This window comes from Psittacula echo (genome assembly GCF_963264785.1).
Source record: "Psittacula echo genome assembly, chromosome: 1".
NCBI classification, from domain to species: Eukaryota; Metazoa; Chordata; class Aves; order Psittaciformes; family Psittacidae; genus Psittacula; species Psittacula echo.
In genome coordinates, this window is record NC_137735.1 from 43,096,716 (window position 1) to 43,118,991 (window position 22,276).

The window sequence follows — 22,276 nt, forward strand, 5'->3', positions numbered from 1 at the left end:
TGGTAGGTAAGGAACAAAAAAAAAGGAATCTGTGCAACATTTCTTCTCCCTGGATTTTGTCTACCATGATCACATCTTATGCCTGGAAAACACCCTCAGTAGCTGATTTGCTAATACATGTTTGCAAGTTTATTTTTTGTTTAATCTAAAAGGAATTTTTTAGGCTCCCTAGACTTTTCTTTCCAGTAGAGGCAGCTAAATATCGCATTCTAATTATTTTAACAACCTGAGGAAAACAATTCTGTGCTCATGGTTCTTTCTGAAAGTGAAAAGGAAATAAAATTAAAAAACAAAAATACTTCCACGTATGATTCAGCTGTAAACCTCTCCAGTTTACACAATAGATACAAAACCACAAAAAATACTAGTGAAATATAAGAAATGATTGCTTGAAAGGAAAATAAGAGCTTGTGCGCATGGCATGCTTCAGTAAATGGATAACTTCAAGATTTTTATTTTTTGGCACATTAAATCACTTTTTTTTTTTTTTTTTACTCAATAATCTTTTTTACTTACAGCTATTTAAAAGCTTTTACATGATAAGTTATCAGCATTCTATATGGCAAAAAACCTGGGAGCTTGCCACAAATGTCAGTGTCACGCAGACACTGGACTATTACTTGGAGGGTTTTTTTCAGCAATTAAGTAAATTCTCAGTATGTCAAATTGTACATAACGAGCAGGTGAAAAAAAAATACAAGAAAAGCACTGAATGAATCAATTCATTATGCATCTGTTCACCACCAAGTTCTTCCTTCTTCTGTTACTTTACCTTCCAAATCTTTCAGTTAAGCTTCACATTTAGTCAGACAAGCTGTCTCCTACAAGTAACGAATATATGGTTTTCACTATAACAAAATGCCTTTCAGTACACAAGAACTACATAACTACAATTCACTAGCTAGATAAAGGAAACTTTGATTGTGCTGTCTGTAAAAAATCCATGGCTAAGAGGTAATAAAAAAGTAAAATGAAAAACACATTTGAAAGTAAAATACAAAAGTAAGCAGACAGTCATGTATATGTGTGATTTTTTTCTATATAATGCAGTGTGCGGGTTAACAGCTTAATCAGCTGAAAGCAAATGATTATTCAGCATCAATAACCCCTATTATGAGTTGTGATATTTTTTCTTTTAAATAAAAGTGCTTAAATAGCAGGACAAGTATGAAAAAGTTAACAAAAGCTTTTTAATAAACCTAATTTCACATGTGCTCATAAGCACTTCTTAAGCGTTATTCTGCAACTAAAATGATTTTAATTTGAAAAATTCATCAGATAAAAATTATTTTCCTTAGACTTTGTGACATTTAATTTTATAGATCTTTGGTTTCAGGGTTTAAGTAATGTATACAGCTCAACGTTAAATCGTTGGACACCTGTGAGGGAGGAAGAACAAAGGAATACTGAAAGCCGCAGGGAATTGCCATATTCTCCAGTTTATCAGTGAGATAAACCACTGGAAGATTCAGACCAAGATGCAGAACAGCACGTGCATCTTACCCTGTACTCTCATAAAAATCAATGAGGTTTTCACTTACTTGCAATTGTTGGTGCTGAACTGGGGCCTGAAGAAGAAACTGCAGAATAAAAGAGCAGATGGAAACCCCAGAAGAGCAGCTGAAAAACTGCCAAGAGTGACTGAGGTGAAACAGAGCCAAATATTTTTATCAGCTCCTAAAACAAGACATTCTTTGTAGTGAGATCAGAAGCTGAGCAATCACACCAAATTATGCTTCAACCTGAGATGAAAATTTTAATTTTGTTCTTCCAGCCAGGATAAACAAGAAAATAAAAGAAAAACAGAACAGGAACTTTCTAAATACATCCAACAAAACCAGAGACAACCTTATAATTTACAAGCTCTGGAAGGGAAGTCCACTGGAAAAAAAAAAATAATACTGGATATAAAGGGGAGATGCTACACAGCAAGTTTGATTCACTGAGATAAGTGTGGCTTGTCAGATGAAAGTTGCTTATCTGTTATTGTTTTATGGAGTGTTTGTTGTGCTGATGGAAAGCAAAGGTCAGACCTACACTACAGAAACTTCAGCTGATTATCCAGAAGGCAGGGTTCAAGTTTTTATTGCTGGGGTTTCTGTTAACAAGCCTGCATCTTGGGCAAACTGAAAGGTGATGCCCAGTTCCAGACTAGTGGTGCACAACAGCCTGACTCCATGAGGTGCGCTCCTGGGAAAGATGCCTCTGATGGGCTGAGAGGGCAATAAAAGCTTTCAGAGACTGTTCAGGAAAGAGTGTGCCTGATCAAAAGAAAAGAAAAAAAGCACAAAAATAAAATTCTGGCAATTTCCACCTAAAAGAGGATGGGACAAAAATAGTGAGAGTCATTAAAGACTTCTGTGGACTATTTTAACAGGCAAATCTAAAAAGGGTCTGGACACAGACAAATGGGGTGGGGTTTTTATTTAAAATAAATAAATAAATAAGCAAGCTAACAACGAGCCTACATACTGTCCTGAGTTGGAACAACCCGGATCAGTGTGGAAGACAAGATATGCATCTTTGAAAGTGACGAACTGTAACACTCCCTTTTAAACCTAAAACTATCTGGAAAAGCAATCAAACCATCAGGCAGGACCTGTATATTTTAGAATATAGCATTTGTAACTAAAACTTGTTCCTGACATGCAAAAAGAATGACCAGTTGTGTGGGAGACCATTTACTTGGGCTATAATGGATTTAGCTTCTCTAGGAATTACCCAATAACTACACATTCTTCCCCTCACCTTCCATCCAGCTCCTCACCCTCCAACGTGTTGGTTCCAACGTGTTGTTCAGTCCTCACCATTCTTTCCCTACCTCAGTGTTTAGAGGCTGAACAACAGGAATTGTCTTCCCACTGTGCCAAACCTTCGGAGTTCCCCACAAGCCCCAGCTTTACAGTGCCTCCTTCTAAGTCCGTCTTAACCACTGTTTATCAGGGAATCAGTGTCCCCAGAGCACGTATTTGCACAGGGTGCTGGCAACAGGCAGCACAGGCGTTTTGCTTGCTGCCGATGAAAGCTAAAACCCATGCAGCCAGGTTTGAGAGTAAGACCCTAGATGACAGATATGACAGAAGCAACCAGCTGTTTCACTATTTTACATTGCATGACGTAAAGCAACTGGAAATAGTTTTTAGCCATAAAGAAGGCCCAACTGGTGAGGATGATTTTCAGGCAGCCCAAAATGAATATTCAACACGTGAGTGTACACTAGGGTTTGCTGAAAGTGACCTTCATAATGTGGTTGTCTTCCACTTTAAAGCAGAAGAAAAAATGTATATAATGAGGGCACTATTACATATATAGTTAAAGATGCTGTTCTTTATAAAGTGCACATAATGTAAGAAGTGCGCTTTGGAAAAATCAAAACAAAACTGAATACACATCGAGCGCCTGCAAAATCTGAACTGGTGATTACAATTTTCAGCAGACAACTTGGCACAGACACATTCCTACTGATAAATAAAAATGTGGTTTTGAAGGCAGCTGTATATTGCACTTCACTGGAGAATTTACTTTCATTCTCCCACAAAATAGTCCATCAATGCATCAGCTCAATACTAACCACTTTTTTTTTATTACTAGATGAATGTGTTTTATGTTTGGATGCGATATGGCTGACAGCTCATTTTTCCACTGCAGTCAACTCAATCCCATCCAAATTCTTAATGTAACTGAGTTCCAAGACAGATTTGCCAGTGGATGTTAAGTCAATTCCCACTGACTTAACTGAGGACAAAACTCAGGCCTTAAGCAACAGAAGAAATGTCAACTGGTGCAGCTAGTGAGTACAGAGGGTTTATTTTCTCTCAGTCAGAAACAGACACGAAGCAATATATTCAGGAGACAAGAAATTTATGTAATGTCCTTGTTACCTTTATCAACATTTTCACTCTTCTTGCAGTTTACTGTGGTATGGCTTGTTTTGCTAGGACAGCTCCTATACCACAAACATTTCTGCAACTACAGTAACTGAATCAAAATAAAGACATACTTTGTTTCCAGAGAAAATATGCATACTATAGGGAACAGTAAGCTTTTAAAGCAAGTCATCTTCAAAAGGAAGAGTATCCACCAGGTGGCTTTTACAACTCTAATTTTAATATTAGTCAGTGAATTGTCTGGCAAATGCTTCTGCAAGATTTTATCTAGGACAAATGACAGCAATTTCCCATTTTTCATTTATATTACCAAATTCCATAAAATCTTCACAATTAAAACTCAAGTTCATGCACTTCTTCAGTTTTCAGCTTATCTATCAAACTGCTGCTGTGTCAACATATACTACAGCTGTATGTCCCAGCATCCTCAGTTTTAATTGACCTTATGGAGCTCACTGAAAGAGAGCGAAGTCTTGCTTTGTAACCACGTATGTTCATTTCAACAGCATAAATGAAGCAGACATTTTATAACCAAACCTTGCAAATACTTTAGTACAGTAAGTATCTTAAGTCTAAGCTGATGACCTAAAAAAATTCAAACTGTTACCCGTATACATAAGAATTAAAATACAATGTCGTTTATATAAGCAATAACTAGAATAATTTTAGAATTACAGTTTCTTACTATTCTGTTAACTTTGTTGTTAGAACACAAACTTGACAGCTCCAGTCAGGGCAGACTTCAGCAATCTCCTTCAGGCAGTCTTCCTCAGGAATATTTCTATCTCAATTACACTTCTACCAGCCTATGATGCACTGACAAGCTTTCCTCACAGATATATCACTGGGTGCACCAATAAATATCACATTTTACTGCTAGCTATATTTCAGAAAAATCAAAACTAATCAATCCATAGGCCAGTCTACATAAAGATGCACTACTTCCTCTCACAAACCTGCAGTTCTGTTTGTCTACTAAAGACATGCTTTGGTAAACTACAGATGTGATACAATATCATTAGACAAATATGACATACTTAATACAGATATTTAAACAGCTAAATAATATGATGATGTGCAATACTGGTAAAACAATCAGCCAGACACTGCTAACCTGGCTGAAACCTAAAAATCCAATAATGGACCCAAATCCCTGCTTCAAAAGTCAGGATAAAAATAATGTAAATAATTGAGTCAAATTTTGCCTTGTTTGTTCATACAGTTGCAGAATTTGTTAGCTTGTATTTTTCTTCCAGAAAGAACATCTAATTTTAACTGCAGGAGTACATTCAGATCATAAGAGGTGAAAATACCCCCACTTCTATAAAAAATAAAAATACAGGGAATTAAAATAAATAAATAAATAAATCCAGAGCCAAAGTCAGTTACCACATACCTCATTTTCACACACTTTTAAAACATACATATACATTCATTTTATATGCAAACATGTATTTACACTGCCCTCTGCACCATTTAGTGTACTCTCCTTACAGCTCAAAAAAAAAACCCTCTTATACAGGAGGTATGCTTTTTACTTACGTATTTATTGTGTGGGATTATAAAACATCTTTAAAACCAGAAATTCTTAACTGCAGACACTGGCAATACAGTCACATTAACAATACACATCAATATTCCTCCACTCTGTTTGTTTAAAATCTTATATATTGTGTCATGTATGCAAATGATGAGGAAGAGTCAGCAGCACCTCAGCAGTGTCTCTCTGAGAACTCCAGAGAGGCACAGGAGTCTCCTTCTTCCTCTGAATCAGAAGGAAGTATAGAAAAGACAGCTGGGAGAAAACTAACTCATAGGGGCAACACAAAGGACAATGTGGTATTCCTGGAGGTAGAGCAAAGCAATGGGAATAAATTATATCTCCCAGTGTCCAGCTTTCAAAATCAGGACCTTAGTGTCAAAAAAATGCCATGAAAAATGCAGTGTCTACCTTCTCCACCTTTAGCCAGCTCTCCAGAAATGCCATCCACTCTGTCTCCGCTTGTGCCAAGCCTCAAGACATACAGGTGTCAACATGGGGAGCAGGGCTCCTCAGTCAAGGGGAACTCCTGTCAGAAAGGACTTAGCTGCCTTTACAAAGGAGACTGAAGACACACGAAGGGACCAGTTCACAAGATGAGCATAACCCAGCAATCATGTTTCCTTGAAAGCAGTAAGTGACCTCGACATCAAGTCCATATGGCACGATTACATCCATGCAGGCGACAAAGCCGATTACTCTTGCAGTGGGCAAAGAGCTGTTTCACACCACCCCCTCTGATGGTACTCCATAAAAGTCACACCTATTCAGTTAACATTAAAATTCCACAAAGCCTGAGAAGGATACACAATAAAACTATGAGACCAACTACTAAGGGGAAAGGAAAGAAAACCCAAGACACAACACAGGCCGATTAATACTTTCTTGTTGAAAAACACCAATGATGTTAAGTCATTTCTGTACTCTTCTGCATGTATCCCCAAAATTTCCAGCTGGACAGCTGCTTGAGAATGAGCCCTCTGAAAGATGACACATACAGAGTATTAACTATGGTGAACGTTTCCCATCTCCAGAGAATTAAGAACATTCTTCCTCTTGGATGCATATGGTAAAACAAGCCAAAAATTATTAAACACTGTCCCAGTATCTCTTTTATTATAGAGAAAGGCTATTGGGAAATGGTGCACATTTTGCCAAGTTTCCTTTGAGTCAGCTGTGAGTTTCTTACTTGCCAAATGTGGTTAAAATATAGAGTACGGAAACTGACAGTAACAACTAAACCAAGAGTTTGGTGCTGTGGCTTTAATTTAGATCAGATCTAATATGGGATTCTGACTGTTCTGGGTTTTCATATGTATGTTAGAGAAAATGTACCAAAGACGACAAATAAAAAAGACAAAAAAGACTTAAAAATCCTCTTCCATACATAGATGACAGATGCCTCATCTACTGAAACAGCACTTTACAGAATGTCTGCAACTTATGCTTCATTTTTTTTAAGAAGCATACAACAATCTTTACTACCCAATTTTTATACTCTACAATAAAACTATATTCACGACTTCAGTACATACACTAACTCATGTAGCAAAACTTTGGGGAAAACAAAAAAACAGGAAGGTTTGATTGAATTGAATGTATTTCTAAAAAGTAATTTTATTTTAAACATGTCTTTGGTGCTATTTGTAAAGCGTGCTATACTATTTTCATTGCAGTAAAATCATTTACCCAATATAAAAGTCCTAACATACTCTCAAAATATACAAAAGGACACCTAAAGCCTTGCTGCATTCATAGGAAGATTTGGTCTGTCTTGCTACCACAAGGTCTCTAAAATTTGCTCCACTGGCCCCTAAGAACTGCAACAAGTACCCTCCAGACTGAGGGGGGAGCTGCAGGATTTATTCCCAAGAACAGCGTGGCATGCAGCCAAAGGAGTCATTTAGCAGAGTTTCTGGCCAAGCAGGAAAGTGCTCCATTTCTTCTGCCATTCATTGAGACCCATGAGGAAACTGAGACAGGAAGACAGGCTTCCAGATAATAGGAGTGTTCCTAATGATGTCCTTTGGCTCACAGCGCAGAACAGTTCCTCTATGCTCACCCTTGCTACATCTTCTCTCTATATAATTTCCCACTGTAGAGGGGGAACAACAAAAGCTTTTTAAATGAGTTTTCCTTTGCATCCAAATCAAAGGGCCCAGTTAAATTGCATGGACTATCTGCTTCTGTACTGTGCAAGAACAGCAACTAACTGGTTTTTTTTAAACAGCTATTTATGCTTGGAAATTAGTCTAGCACAATGCCACTTCAGAAAGATCCTTCCATTGCAATGTCTACTTTAAAAAAAAATCATGACACATCAAAAAGCAAATTACACCCAAATTACCTGGTTACCTCTTGTCTACATTGCAATGGACTGTTGAAAAAAAAACATATCTCCAGTAAGTATCAGTAAAGTAGCCCTAAATATAATATTTCCTTTAGTTCAAATTCTGACCTCATTAACCTTAATGTCACCATGCCATTCATCTTATTAGAAGTAACAGATTTTGAGGAAGCGCAGTCTGGATGACGAATTCAGCTTTATAAGTTGCAATAATATATAAGCATTTAGTATTCCTGCATAAATGTTCTAGGACACAAAAATCAGATCATAGATTAAAACACTACTTCATCATGAAGGGTGAGTGGCAGGGAACATCTACCTTCATTGGCTGGTGTGGGTCTCTGTGTTGGGCATAGCTCCCCACTGTACACTCCACATCATGGCCCACCTAACTCAACCCAGGGCCCATAGCACATCATTAATTCAGGCTTTCCACATCCTACCTGTGGGATCTCTGTATCCCATAGCAGGATACGAGGCACTGCTACTGTAGCTATAATGGTCCAAAGAGATGAAGCTCAAAGTTTGCAAAGAAAGTAGCTATCTTGTCTTAGACCAATCTTACAGAAAGAAAAAGTCTAACAAACTTTCAGACACGCAATCTTTATAAGCCATGGCATTTCACCAGGTGGAAGAGCCACTGAACAATCCACAACAGTGTGCAAATGCAAAACCAGAAGCAAAATACCTTTGTAAGAACAATTCATCCCTATTTAACTGAATGACATGTTGGAATGAAACACCACTAGAAATTCTGATACACGTATCACTGTTTCAACTAAAAGCTACCACCTCAGCAGCAGCTGAATACAGAAAGCAGTTTGATCTGCAGTCAAAATGCGCTCAACAGAAGTTTCTGCTGGAAATTGCTTATCTACAGCTGCAGAGAGCTCATCACAGGATAATGCACCTTTCATTTGCATCTCAGTTTTTATCTGACTACCTGGCTTCCCCTGGTAGATAACCCAGAACAGCACTTTGTGATGTCAGTTTATTCCCTATGACTTCTTTAAGCACCTATTCAACCTTAAGCACAGATACCTGTGACTCTTCAGACAACCAACAGGAAGGAAAGCTAAATCCAAAACTTGATTATGAAGAGCAGAGGAAGGAAAGGTGCAGTGTGTGTTCAGCAGTGGCCCAGAGGCAAGAAGCCTCTGCAGCTCCATCAGTGCAGGAGCAAGTTTCATGCATGCTCTTTTCCAGTGGACAGTCAGATGCGGAAAGGGTTTATCTTGATACTACCACAGGCATAAAGAACTAAAAGGAATCAGAACTGATTAGCACGTAACAATGGGGATGTTAACTTGTTCTTTTAGCACATGCAAGTGGATTCAAAATCTTCTCTAGATCTTTGCTGATTTCCATGACACATCATCTGCTTGTTGGAAGGAGAGAAGAATTTCTCCACTGGTAAAACCTAGGACATTTTAGGTCAACAAAGCAAAGCCAGAGTATATGAGCAGAAAACATGGGTCAAGCAATTTCTCTTCTTCTATCAAATTATGTAGTTAGAACTGAGTATTACTATTTATGTTAATTTTTGTCGATTTTTTTCCTTAAGGATGTTCTTTAGTCTGAGCTTGTTCACAATTAGTAAAGACAAACAAAAGGTTTACATTTATAACCAAATCTTTCTAAATAATTCAGCAAACCCTTGACTTCCTATACAAACCTGGGTCTAGAATGACTATTCAGCAAATTGGCAAAAATACCATATATGTGATGGAATGCTGTACCACACTCCAAATAAATCTAGCACTTTTTGAAAATCCCAAACTATAGCCAAGAAAAATTAATTTTGTCCAAGTTGAAAAAATTGTCATTACTTTAGCTGGCTCTACACACTGCTTGCTTAAATCACCGTAAAATAGTTTGCATTTATCTCTAACATTTTAGATTTAGCCCTGTCAAGAACTGCTTATCTCCATAAACAGTTACTGGTCAAGGTGGCATATCTGTATTTGGCTCTCTTACATAATGCAAAAGGGACCCTGTATTATAAATTCTCTTTACCCATGCTTCACTTCTGTAGACACACTGACTGTGATCCATCAGTGCTACAATTCATATTTAATTCAGCTTCTTCTAATGTAAAGGTATAATGAATGAAAATATCCAAAAGACCTGAAACAGGGTTGCTGTATTTTCACCTGTACTTCAAGTGTGAAAGGATTCCAGCCTCAAGAATGCAGATAAAGGACACTCTCTTCTCCTTCAGTTCAGGGATCAAAGGATCTACAAACTGTTAAAAGAGAATCTTTTCGTAATGGACAAAGATTTTTCTTCTTTCTCCCCCTGTCAAAAAACTCCAGAAAACCTTCCATGAAAAAAAACTTCCATATCTAAAGCAAAGTAAAGGACTATCTTCAAACAAGTACCCTCAGTCAAATCTAGACTTATTTATAACCTGCAGTTCTCACTCAGGACATGATTAAAATTCAATATGCTGAAGAAATAACATGACAAAGACAACAGAAATTTGTGAAACACAAAAGTAAATAACTATGTAGTTAAACACAAGATTTGTGCTGAGTTAGTCATAAGGATAGTTAGGTCTATAGTGCAGTCTAGAGTTTTTGCAATTCATCCAAACTATATAAAGCTTTGAAAAAAACACCATACTTCCTGCTCTGCTTTTGTTTTACCATTTAACTAATTCTTCAGCTTATTAAATAAATAGAGATACTAGTACACCTGCTCCTTTTAGTTTTCCACAATCTCTTTAGCTTCCAGCAGCTCCTGGGATAGGAAATGTTTTCATTTTTGGATACTATAAATTACTAAAGAGACTTTCAGTGCTTGTCATGCTTTAGCTAGTGGTACATGATTTTTCTGATATTACAAACTACACTGACACCAGTTTCACATGCCTTCTGTATTTTGTAACAAATGGCTTATTGAAATTACACAGATAAGGAACTGTATATGCAACTGCAACCATCATGTTCATCAGCATCTTTAGCCATTCATCAGATTGAACAATTAATAAAGTATTCAGCTATGACAAGAAGAAACTTATCTCTAAAGGCTGAGAAATTATTGCAGTAATCTAAATCCAGTCTTATCCTGAGGCTTCTTAAAGGGGGATGGGGGGGAGGAGGAATAATCAGATGCTCTTGCAAGCTGCTGGATATTTTTCACACCCCAGTCCAGCAAGAAAGAACCTGCAATCATAAGGTCACTGAATGTAAGATTTCATGATACTCATGTGTTAGTGATGACAACTACAGAAACCAGGGCAAAAATCCAACTGCCTTCATTAATGTGCCTGCAAAGCATGTGAGCACATGAATACAAGCAAGCCATAGCTCAAGTACACAGAAGTAAATTAGTCGGCTCTACATTTTATTAGTTATTCAGCTATAAATATTCCCACTGATTCCAATGCCTCTAGATCTGGTTTAACACACAAGTTAATGTGGCATTTCCCAGTGTAGAGGAAAAAAAAAAAAAAGAGAGAAAAGAAAAAAGGCATCCACACAATCTGCACATGCACCTTTAAAGATCCTATACAGATACTTACACAGGCATACGTGCTTCAATTATACTTCCTTAGGTAATTGAGTAAGCATGTACATACATGCATTTAAAGATAAGCATTATAAAAGTGGTCTACTGAGCCCATAATGAGAATTAGGTAAATGCAGTTTTCTTCTTGTGTGCTTGCATACATTCATTTTCATTAAATACAGTTGGTCAATGTGTATACAGTCATACTGAGCTTTGAAAATCCATTCACTTCCCAAAATAGCTAAATTGCATTTATCTTTCAGGCATGCTACAAGACATGAGTTTTTAAAAAAGCATTTAGGGAGGGCTGAGGAACAAAGGAACTGCAACACTGGATCATATCCAAGGTCCTATCTCTGACAGCAGTCACCACAAGCTGCTTCACAGAAAGAAACAAGAATCTGCAGTAGGTAGCGCCAAGGATAATCTTGCCACACATTAGGGTTGGTCATGGTTTCCAGATACTAAAGACTGGCTTGAACTCTGAAGCCTAAGATATAATATCCACTTGAAAATGTTATTATTAATTATCAGAGCTCCAGATACCCCTGCTATCTAAGTAAATTTCATATTGTAGATCCAAATACTGCCTCAGTGGAATCCTTTAACAAACTTCAATCTAAAAAGAGTTGTATAAAAAACCCCACGCATCTCCTTTTCTCTGGTCTCAATTTGCTGCTTCAGAATTTAATAGAATAATAGGAGTAGAAATGAAAATCTTTTGTATCTTCTTGTATAATTCCTTAAATTGTACATGTTTATCACTCCCATTCTTTCATATTCTTTTTTCTAATCTGAACATCTTTTTACCCTGTTTTCATCATACTGTTTTTCCAATAATCTAACCTTTGTGGAATACAACACTTATCCACATGCATCTGGCTCCTTAGCTATTTATAGGCTTGATTTTTTTTTGTCTCAGGGTTTATTGAGTTTGGGGTGGGGGAGGTGTTAATAATTTCTTTTTCAGGCATGAAAAATTAGTCTATATTACTTTTCAGAACATAATGCCATTACAGCATATATGAACATCAGAATAAGGAATGGAATTGAGAATTTAGTCCCGAATCAATCATCTTGAATAACTGCACAGTTACAGAAAGACTGAGCAGTCTGTAAGGACAGGCTGACAGACAGACCGAAGATCCTGGTACTAAAATGAAGATCGCAAAAAGATGGGTAACATGCCACAATTGTAAGAGTAATGTTGAGTAAGGGGAAAAAAGTGAGTACAAGTAAAAGTGATTTATGCAAATATGTTATAAATATAAGGACATTTTACCAGATGGAGAAATTGGGCAGTTCATCATCATGTTCTCACACCCGCAGAGTTGTTCTAAAACTACTCTTCATGAAAGCAAATATAATTGGCTATACAAGTAAACTGTTTAAATAAATCTTGATATTATGTAAGAACCATCTGAAATTATCTTCTTTACTTCTCTAAATCATCTGGAAACACAGAGAAGCTCTGTCTTTTGGCCACTCTTTCTGGAATCAATATGCCCTATTCAAAATTCCTTATACTTTATTGGAGAAGTAGAAAATATGTGGAAAGTCTTTAGTGATACAGTACCTACAACAGCAAGAACGTACCTAACTAGCACCTATTAAAATGCCAGACACCAATACAACTGATTCATTTCTGTTTAATAACAGTTAGAGTTATTTACTAGGAATATGTTTAAATAATGTTTCAGCATGAGAATGATGCAACCCACCTGCACAGCTCTTTAAATACTTCCCTTTCAGCTGATGTCCATGCCCCCTCACTTCTTCCAAGAGCTGATATTTTAACTCCCCCATACAGTTTACAGTATGCATGGAGCACAATGTGGCTGGAGAGGTACTGGCACCTTTCAGATCCAGCAGTGTATCTCGATCAGTCAGTTTTTGTAGAAAAAGGGATGAAATTCATCAGGACAGCAAGACAGATAATTTCTAAATTCAGATTTAAATGCACTGAAAATAAATTTAAAATAAACAACTTTCCTTCGCATTTTTGTGTCCTGACTTTGTTGGTATCCTTTGATCAGATAAGAATTCCAATACTTATTATTCTTTAATGCAATATAAGAATCTGATATTTTGTCAATGACATATAAGAATACCAACCTAGAAACCTCTGGAAGTTTGAACCCTGGTAAGATACGCCATGACACTGACAGTCCTGGCCCAGCTAAACTTATTTTGCTGAGTAGCACCAGCTTTAGCCATGATTTATGGTGATGTTAAAATTAAAATTCTCATATAATTTAAGCAACATTAAAATTTTAAGTGTTTCATGTAATAGAAATTGTTGCTAAGAATGTTCATATGTTTTAAATTACTGAAAAGATACCTCATATTAGGCATATTGTTCTGTGAAATAATTAACAGCCATCAAAAGGAATAAAAACAAAAAAACAAAATCAATTCCTAGTCAATTGTTGATAGACTTTATCTCAATAAAGTATATAAAGAAAATAAGCTGGTTAAAAATAGACACTGCATATCCTATTAGGTATCATATTTCACACACCTCAGGAAAAAGTGATTACTTATTTTAGAACAAAATTGATTTTTTGGCATTTTAGTCTTGGCAATCTTTGCATTTAAATATTAATGGGGAAACCCACAAACCTACATTTTGGAGCATTATTGCTCTGTAAAAGCTATCTGTTTGTGCCTCAATACTCTCACACACTTGATGCTCACAGATTTATAGTCACTCAAAATTTGCACTTGCAGACCATTACTCAGGCAAAAATCCCACTAAGAGTCATCTGAGAGTGTTCACATGAGTAGGAACTGCCTTCAATGCAGTCTGCAAGAGCAACCACTCACACAGGTTGCACACCAACATTCTATATATGTCCATGGCACAGCCTCCACACCCCCCAGCTCAACCTGTTCTGGTGCATTGCTATTTATGCAAGTTTTATGCTTCAAGTACTTGTAGTACTCTTATTCCTATTGTTCAGGAAGGACAGTCTTCACATCAGATCTTGATATTTACGTACATGAGTCCAACAGAAACAGAAGGTTCATGTACGTATTCCGTATAAATATTTATAGCTAGATATTTCAGGGTTTGACTGCAGTGTCTAACAGATCACTGGCAGCCAACTAAGCACTCCAGCATGAGGCCTCTGAGAACAGGATGGTCATGCACACACACTCATCCTTCTCGTCCTCCTCATTTCCACCTGTGAGGATAGGTGCCCAGTTTCCTTGCTGCAGAACTGTCAAAGCACTAAAGGACAATCTTACAGAAAGCCTAATGACAAGCTAGAAGTTGTATTTGGAGAAAATAACTGCTGTTTTTTCCCTTGACATATTCTTCTCTTGCTTACAGAGAGAAGAGGACTAGGTGACTGGTCAGGCAGCACAGGGAAAGGCTGAAAAGTGGAAAGTGGAATCACTGGAGAAAGGGAATCCAGAAACAAGGAAACTTGTCATAGGAACAATGAAAGAGATAAGGAAAGAATAAGATGAGCAGCAGACACAGAGAATGAACATGCATTAGAACACATTAACAGATTAGCCATTGTTTCTTTCTTAGCCAATAAAAATACCCTGAGAGAACTAAAAATACCCAAAGATTTCTCTAGTCACACTTGCTGTTTCTTCAGCTATGAAGGGATGTATAGTACGGATGTGGACAGAGGTTCTTCGTGATCAAGAATGGGAGGAATGGACTGCATTCAATAATGACTGGAACAAGTAGCTTAGATCCTAAGGAGGCTGAGAAATATCTGAAAAAACACTACAAAATGCTTCTCATCCTACTGAAAGCTTTGAAAGGCCAAAGTTTAGTTTTGCTCTGGCATACTCTTAGAAATATCTTTCCTTCAGGTATATTAAAAAAATAGAAAATAATAATTTTGTATAACCCTAACATTTACTCTAGAGCTAGACCATAAAAACCTATTTCAGTTTAAGGATAAGCACACAATGTCTAAACAAAGAATAGAGATTTCTCCCCTTGTTTATTTACTGTTGTAAAATTTGGACTACTGTAATGCATCCAGAAAGAAGAAAAAAAAATAAATGTGTTTTCCTCCACAAGGTCCCCTGCACCTGTGAAAACCAGAAGTTGATTCTTCCATTTTACAGCCCTTCTGTCAATACCATGCACCACAGACATGACTCTTTCTCTCCAAAAAGAAGTGAATGGAATTATGTCATAAGCCTATCAACCCTGGTTTCCAGAGGGGCAATAAGAATGACAAAAGGCAGACATCCAGGTGTGGTGAATGTTTCCAAGCTTGCCTGGGGGACCTGATTCCGAGCTCAATTATAATTGTCAGTTAGGCTTGTTCTGCAGTGATGTAATACTGCTCCTTGCAGGTCACTTTGACACACCGGAAATATAGTCAGAAACAGATCCCTATGGAAAGTGGTCTGGACTTGAAACTGAGCCTTTGGTGGAAGAATATTCACAAAGTTAAAATGCCAAACATATTCATTTAGTTTTTCCAGAGTTTCCCTACTGAATTAATCTTTTCAATAAAACTGAGGAAAAAAAGAACATTATGTTCACACAAATCTCTTTCAGAGATGTTAAGATACCACATTAAAGGGCACCACAGATAAAATAATGGTGCAAAAGTATGAAAAAGAAAAGAAAAACTAAGAAAAAACAACCCCAAAAAAAACCAACCCCAAAAAAACCACAGCACACAACCAACCAACCTCCCTTCTTTCCCCTCCACCCAGGAAATACAAATACAACATAAAAGCTGAATTTTTCAGTAGTTGGATTTACCCCATCCACAGCAGGATGAAGGCCATTTGGGACAGACTTCAGAAAAGCTTGTTTCTGTTTCAGCTGCCTACACTATGCGTTTACTACATGAATACTCACAGTTCTGTCAATCTGGCAAGTGATATTAGCAGCACAACCTCTACGCTAGTACAAGCTGCACAATGTATCTTTCAGAACTTACTGCATGACTGAAATATAAAGATGAAAGATCTCAATTACCTAAATCATGCAACAGCATCAAAATGCATAATCAGAGGTTTTAAGAATTTTCATATTGCCAGACTGTACAATTAGCATCTTACAGCTGAAAACATGTCCCAGAATACAAAACACAAAAAGCCCGACCTAACAGAATAGAAGGCTGCTGACACAACACTGATAAACAAGTTAGACTGCAGTTACAAATGACACGATGTAATAATACTTAACATTTACCATCAACTTTTCAGATTCTTTACAAATAAAATATGTAACTACATTTCATACCCGAGATGGGAAATATTAATACCCCTATTACAGTCAATCCAAACATTTTATTATTTATAAAGGTGCAAAACCCCAAATTAGTTCCTTCAATTCTTACACGTATGACAAATGGACACAATGAGAAGGGTCTCTTACTTTTCTCTTATTCTGAAGAAGGCACACATGCATACTTACATTTGTACTTAGTCAAACAACAGCAAGCTAATCAGCTTCCAAGTTCTAAAGCTGTAAATCTAATTGTTTGTCTTTATTATGATTCTTTGACATTTCTATCCAAATTCACTGGGAAAACCAGAAAAGGTTCTGTTCCAAGATAAGCAACTGTTGCATAATTTAAAGAAAAAGAAATAAAAACCCAATTAAGTGCTTTGTGTTTAAAAAAAGTCATCCAAACTAACTACAGGGAGAATGTAAGAGTTTCAATTAAGTTTTTCTTGGGAAAAGTTTCCCCAGTGTAAGACAGAATTTCTGGTGGAGAGAAGACCAAGGCTCACAACAGGGAAAACCAACAGATCACGGAATTCAGCTTTGAGCCTACTCCTTAAACTTTCAACATTTTTTTTAGGAAGCGAAATACCTCACATAATAAACTCTAGAAGAAACTTACCTGAGGACAATCAGCTGTCCAGATGCTGGAACAGTCCTAAGTGATGTGGATATGCAACAAAACTAAGACTTGTTGCCTAATTCCCCATGGCTTACAGTATTTTAATTGGAAGATCACACCAGTGTCTCTTTCTCTGTTTGGGGGTTGTTTTTGTTGTCATTTTACAGAAACAAAAGAAAAGCCTTCAAAACCTCTGTAATATCAGGCGCAGGCTATGAACAAGCATTATGGTATGAGAAATTCTTCTCCTACCCATCTCATTCTGTATGTTTCTCAGCATAGATAGCCTTAATACATTACAAGCTGTGGCAAGAATGGAAAAAAGAAAAACTTCAGGAATCCACAGATAAATGTACGTGTATGCTGCAATCCAAAAACTTCACAGTGCCTGTTTAACTCGGCATTTTATTTGTTTGACTCATACCTGATTTATACAAATGCTGATCTACATTCTTAGATCTTTAAAGCCTAACATTGTGATGAGTATGGCATTCCCAGTTTCACATCTTCTAGCAAATTAGATCTTGAAGATGAACTAAGAATGCCTTACACTTGAACTTCACAATGATAAACACTGAGGGCAATATCCTGCAGAGAGACACGAGGAAATATCTGAGACATCAGAAGCACAGAAACTGTCTTACATCACATCCCGCTGTTAGAGCATGCCAGGATACTTGTTATAAAGAGAAGTAGCATGACCCAAAATTCATACATAGGTTAAAGGTCTGCAGACAAACACACAGGAAACCACACAGCTCATCAAGTTCTTCTGCACAATGTCAATAACTTCCTTACAACACTCGTCTCCCCAACACTGTCACAAAACTTCTCCAGGCTCTTCCCTTCTCTGTAGCACTAACTCCAGCGCTCCCAAGGCACTGGCTTCACTGACGAGATTGACCTTTGGGGTTGTTGCATAAAATAGCTGCTGGATTAGATGCAATTGGAAACATCAGTTCAAGAAACAAGACCTAACCCTACTGCGCATCTGTCAGGCTCCTGCTTTCTGCACTTTTCACAAAGCTGGAAACAGTGTAAGAAAATGTACTTTTCAGCCCCTATAGGATCCTGCACTATGCTGCTTCTGGGGACTTTAAGTCAAAGAAACAGTGTGATTCTACGTACATTCGCTAAAACAATCCCTTCTTTATGAAAATGTTAAAATACACAGAGAATACCCATAAATAATCCCACAGAATACCTATAAATAACGTAACAGAGGCTGTCTCATTCCGGCTTTGGTAAATGTCTCCAGCTCTTCCACAAAGGGAAAACTAGGCTCAAAGAGAGCTACAAAAGGTTGATTCTAAGAGTTAGGACTATACCTATAAAGAGTTATAGAATCCCTACTATACCTAACCATAGATCTGAAGCCTCATCTACTGTGCTTTCTGTCACAAGATCATATTTTCTCATGTGGTCTGTGGAACAAAAACTAAGCAGCAAACACTACTACAGTGGAGAAAACCAGAATGCAAATAACTTTTAAAATACAGGTGATCCTATTTTGCATCAGCATACTTGGGGGAATCTTAGTTGTGGTTGGTTTCAAAGCACTTTATTTGCTCACAGATTCTGGTGAGCCAAATTATTCTAGTACATCTATAAAATCTGTATGGAGCTCACTGGAGTTTTTGAAGTATGTCACCAGGTAAAACCATGACTTTGGGCATTCCCCCAGTTTGCTTGCAGAAATATACACTTACAACAGGGACCTAACTTTTACCAGACTGGGGAGTTTAAAAAAGAAAGAGCACTTTTACAGCCTCAGCTGTAGGGCCTCAAGATGCAGTAAAAGCAGGTGTTAATTATATCTAAGATACAAACTTTGCATACACTAAAGACAATCTCAGCAAGGATTACCTTGTTTTATCCTGTTATCTCACACATAGAGCAACCACACAAATCTGAGTGTGAATAACTTGTGCCCCTGAGTGTGAAGCCTGGCTTTGTCCTTTAGGGCCCCACTGGGGAAACCATCCTAATGGCAGGTATCAGTAAAATTACTTTTGGGAGTCCAAAATCAATCCCAGATGGCAAGACCTAACCAAGGGAAACACACATTTGGGTTATGATGCTAAAAGAGGCTAAGCACCCGCTACCCCCACCACCTTTGATCAGGTATCAGCACTTCACAGGGTAAGATTAATGGAGCCTTTAGGGAAGGTTTAGCAGGAAAAGTAACTGGGAGATACTGCTGGAGGATCAGTTTCACCGACATATAGAACTTTATAATTTTTGTTAAAATATGTGGTTTGGTATGCGGTACAAACCCAGTGTCCAGCAGTGACTTACAATTTTCACTTCCGAAGAACTACCATACGCTTAATAATAAATGAATGGGGTATTCACTGAACTGGAAACCAAAAAGTGATGACTTTTAAGACTAATGAGAACTTCACACAACTAACTGTTGATGCATCTACCTGTCTCTTGTCACAGTAGTACCTAAGCACCTTATGAAGAAGCAGCACCAGCAAGAACTTCCATAAAAAATTTCAATGAGTCAAAATTTCCAAATATTTCTCTCCAAACAAATCGACATAATAATGGCAGAGAATTGTCAATGCTGATCATATTGCACAGTATCTTACTGTTGTCTTTCTGTCATGCATAACCTTAAAACATTCAGTATAATGAATTATAACTTTTAATTATTCCCACTATAAACCAAGTAGTACTAAAAGAGTCCCGCAGCACATTTCTCATTAAATACACATTTCTCATTATATGAAATGATGCATATGAACCTTACAAAGGAATTACAAACCAGAAGAAAAGAGTTCAGGTTAATTATGACCAGTTAGCTATACATAGTTATTTGTGAGTGCTAACTGGGAAAAATAATGTTTTGTTTCCAGTCGTTTCTGTTCTTTCTGAACTTGGGATATCATCAGTTGTAAGCAAGTACGACCTAACAATTCACACTTTGGAACAAAATATTTTTGTCATTAGAAAAACATAAGTGTCTGCATATTTGGCATATATGTTCACCACATTCTCCCCAATAAATTAAACAAAATCACACAGACATAGTGAACCCAACCTTTGGCTGAACTAGTTTTCAGAATATAAAATAACTAATTAATGCAAAGGAGGCTGCTGGAAAAGTTGAGCGCTTAGTTAACAATGGAGCTGTTGGGAATGGACCACCATTGTTGTTCGTAACCCATGGGGGGGGGGGGGGGGCATCATCGAGATACATTTGTCTGCTGAAATACCAGGTCAGCTCTGGTTGCAGATAACTTTAATGGATGAAGAATTGTACCTGGCATTAAGCTGGCTGAAGTCCTAAATCAGTAAGATAAACGTGCTAGAAAAGCACTCGTTTGCTTTGCAAGGTGAGAAGAGGCTGTAACTCAACCCCTCCCACACAGGTTAGAAAGGCTCGGTCAGGCACAGGGTGGGCAAGCGGCATGGCACCGGTCCCACCGTACGGGCTAAGACGAACCCGCATCGCGTACCGCTTGTATTATGAGACACACGGGTGGGCTTGCACTGCTGAGAACCCAGCAGTTCCTCAGCAACCCCTCCTTCCACAGTCCCGCCTCGAAACCTTTGAGCCCCGATGAAATGCCCTCTGCAACTTCCGCGTCCCTGGCGGCGACGAACCGGGCTACGCGGCCGGGGGGACGCGGAGCGGAGGCAGCCGGTCCAGCCCTGCCCGCCGCTGCTCCCACCTCAGCCGAAGGCACTAGGGAAGTGGGAAGTCCCAGAAAAGCAGGTCCCGGGTACCTTCCCCAGGTGAGGGAGTCGGGCGCAAGGCTCCGGCTCTGCTTGTCTTCGCTGCCCCAGGAAAGAGCAGGTGAGCCCGGGACTCCCCCTTCACGCCGTAAATAAAGCCGAGACAAAGTTACCATCTGGGGAGGGGGGAGGGAAATGTATTAGACGTGGAAGTCACTTACCGGCTTTGCAAGGATCCTTATAATCTATCCCCTCAGCTTTATCCTCTTCAGTGAAATCATAAGTGTAGTCATAATCAAGGCCAAAACAGGAGGAAGGCTTCCCACAGACAGTCAACCCGGCCAGCCACAGTGCCATCCTCCAGCAAAGCATTTTCATTCTCCCTAGGGCAGAGAGGCGGTAGGCAGGGTGCAGATGAATTAGGCGGCCGGCTCAGCTGTCCACGTCGGCTTGGGAAAGGAGGGTAAGGGATGGAGGAATCACAGGGGTTTGGGGTTCTTTTCTTTCTCCACCTGGAGGCTCTTCCAAGACACGGTGCTTAGGTAGCCCCAGTCAGACGGGTGTAACACGGAGCGAGAAGCATGAGCGCCGGTGCCTCTCTGCCCCCCGCCCGCCACCTCGCCGGGGAGAAGTCGCTGGGTGGGCGCGGGGGGTGGACTCAGGCCGGGAGATCCTGTCTGTCAGGGCGCCCCCTCGCCTCTGTCAAAGCCCAGCCAAACTTCCCGCGGATGACGAGGAGGAGAAGGAGGTGGCGGCCGCTGCTCGCGTCCCGCTCCGCGCCCGCCGACCCCGGTCCCGCTGCTGCTGCTGCCAATAGATGGATCCGGGCTGCACATCAGCAAATTACCGCGGGGAGAGGGGGGAAGAGAAAGAAAGAAAGAAAGAAAAAAAGAAAAGAAAGAAATAAAAGGGAGAGAAGGGGTGGGGTGCACTAGAGCAAACCGCGGAGCCCTAATGATGGGAGGCAGCAGCTATTCTGGAGGAAGGAGCAAAGTGTCAGAGCTTTCCCCCCCTCCCCTGCACAAACACTCTAAGCTCTGGTCTGTCCCCCCGCTTCTCCGTCCCCTTTTAACTTACGAAAACCTTACAGGCAACTAACACACAGCCGTCAGCATCCTGCTTACTTATTCATACAGTCAGGGTCAGGATCCGGGCTGCTTCTGATCTGCTCCCTTGATAGTCTTATGGAAACACACGCGCATTCACTATATGCCTCTATCTCCATATAGCTTTCTCTCTAGATAAGCAATGCATGGCATTTCAACAACAACAAAAGAACTGAGATCAGATAAAACAATGCACACATAGACACCCGGCAGCCGAAAAAGCTCGAGAGAACGAGTGATGAGGAGGACGATGAGAAGAACTAACTGCAATTTAGGAGACGGGAAAATAAGTCAGTGGCTGTGTATTTCTCTCAGTGCTGCGGCTGCTTTGCAGTGTTAGCCCCATGAGCTGA

At 38.9% G+C, this 22,276-nt stretch overlaps 1 protein-coding gene across 2 annotated transcripts in view; it reads right to left on the minus strand.

Annotated features, from left to right (window-relative positions):
- Window positions 1–21,210, minus strand: part of TLL1 (tolloid like 1) — a gene marked incomplete at both ends in the record, with an annotated part of 131,218 nt that extends 110,008 nt beyond the window's left edge. The window contains one exon of one of the 2 annotated variants that reach the window (XM_080618685.1): window positions 21,039–21,210. In XM_080618685.1, the coding sequence (XP_080474811.1) occupies window positions 21,039–21,195 (157 nt within the window). The remainder of the gene's footprint in view (window positions 1–21,038) is intronic. The other variant, XM_080618684.1, reaches the window with a different exon arrangement.
- Between the last annotated feature and the right edge of the window lie 1,066 nt (window positions 21,211–22,276).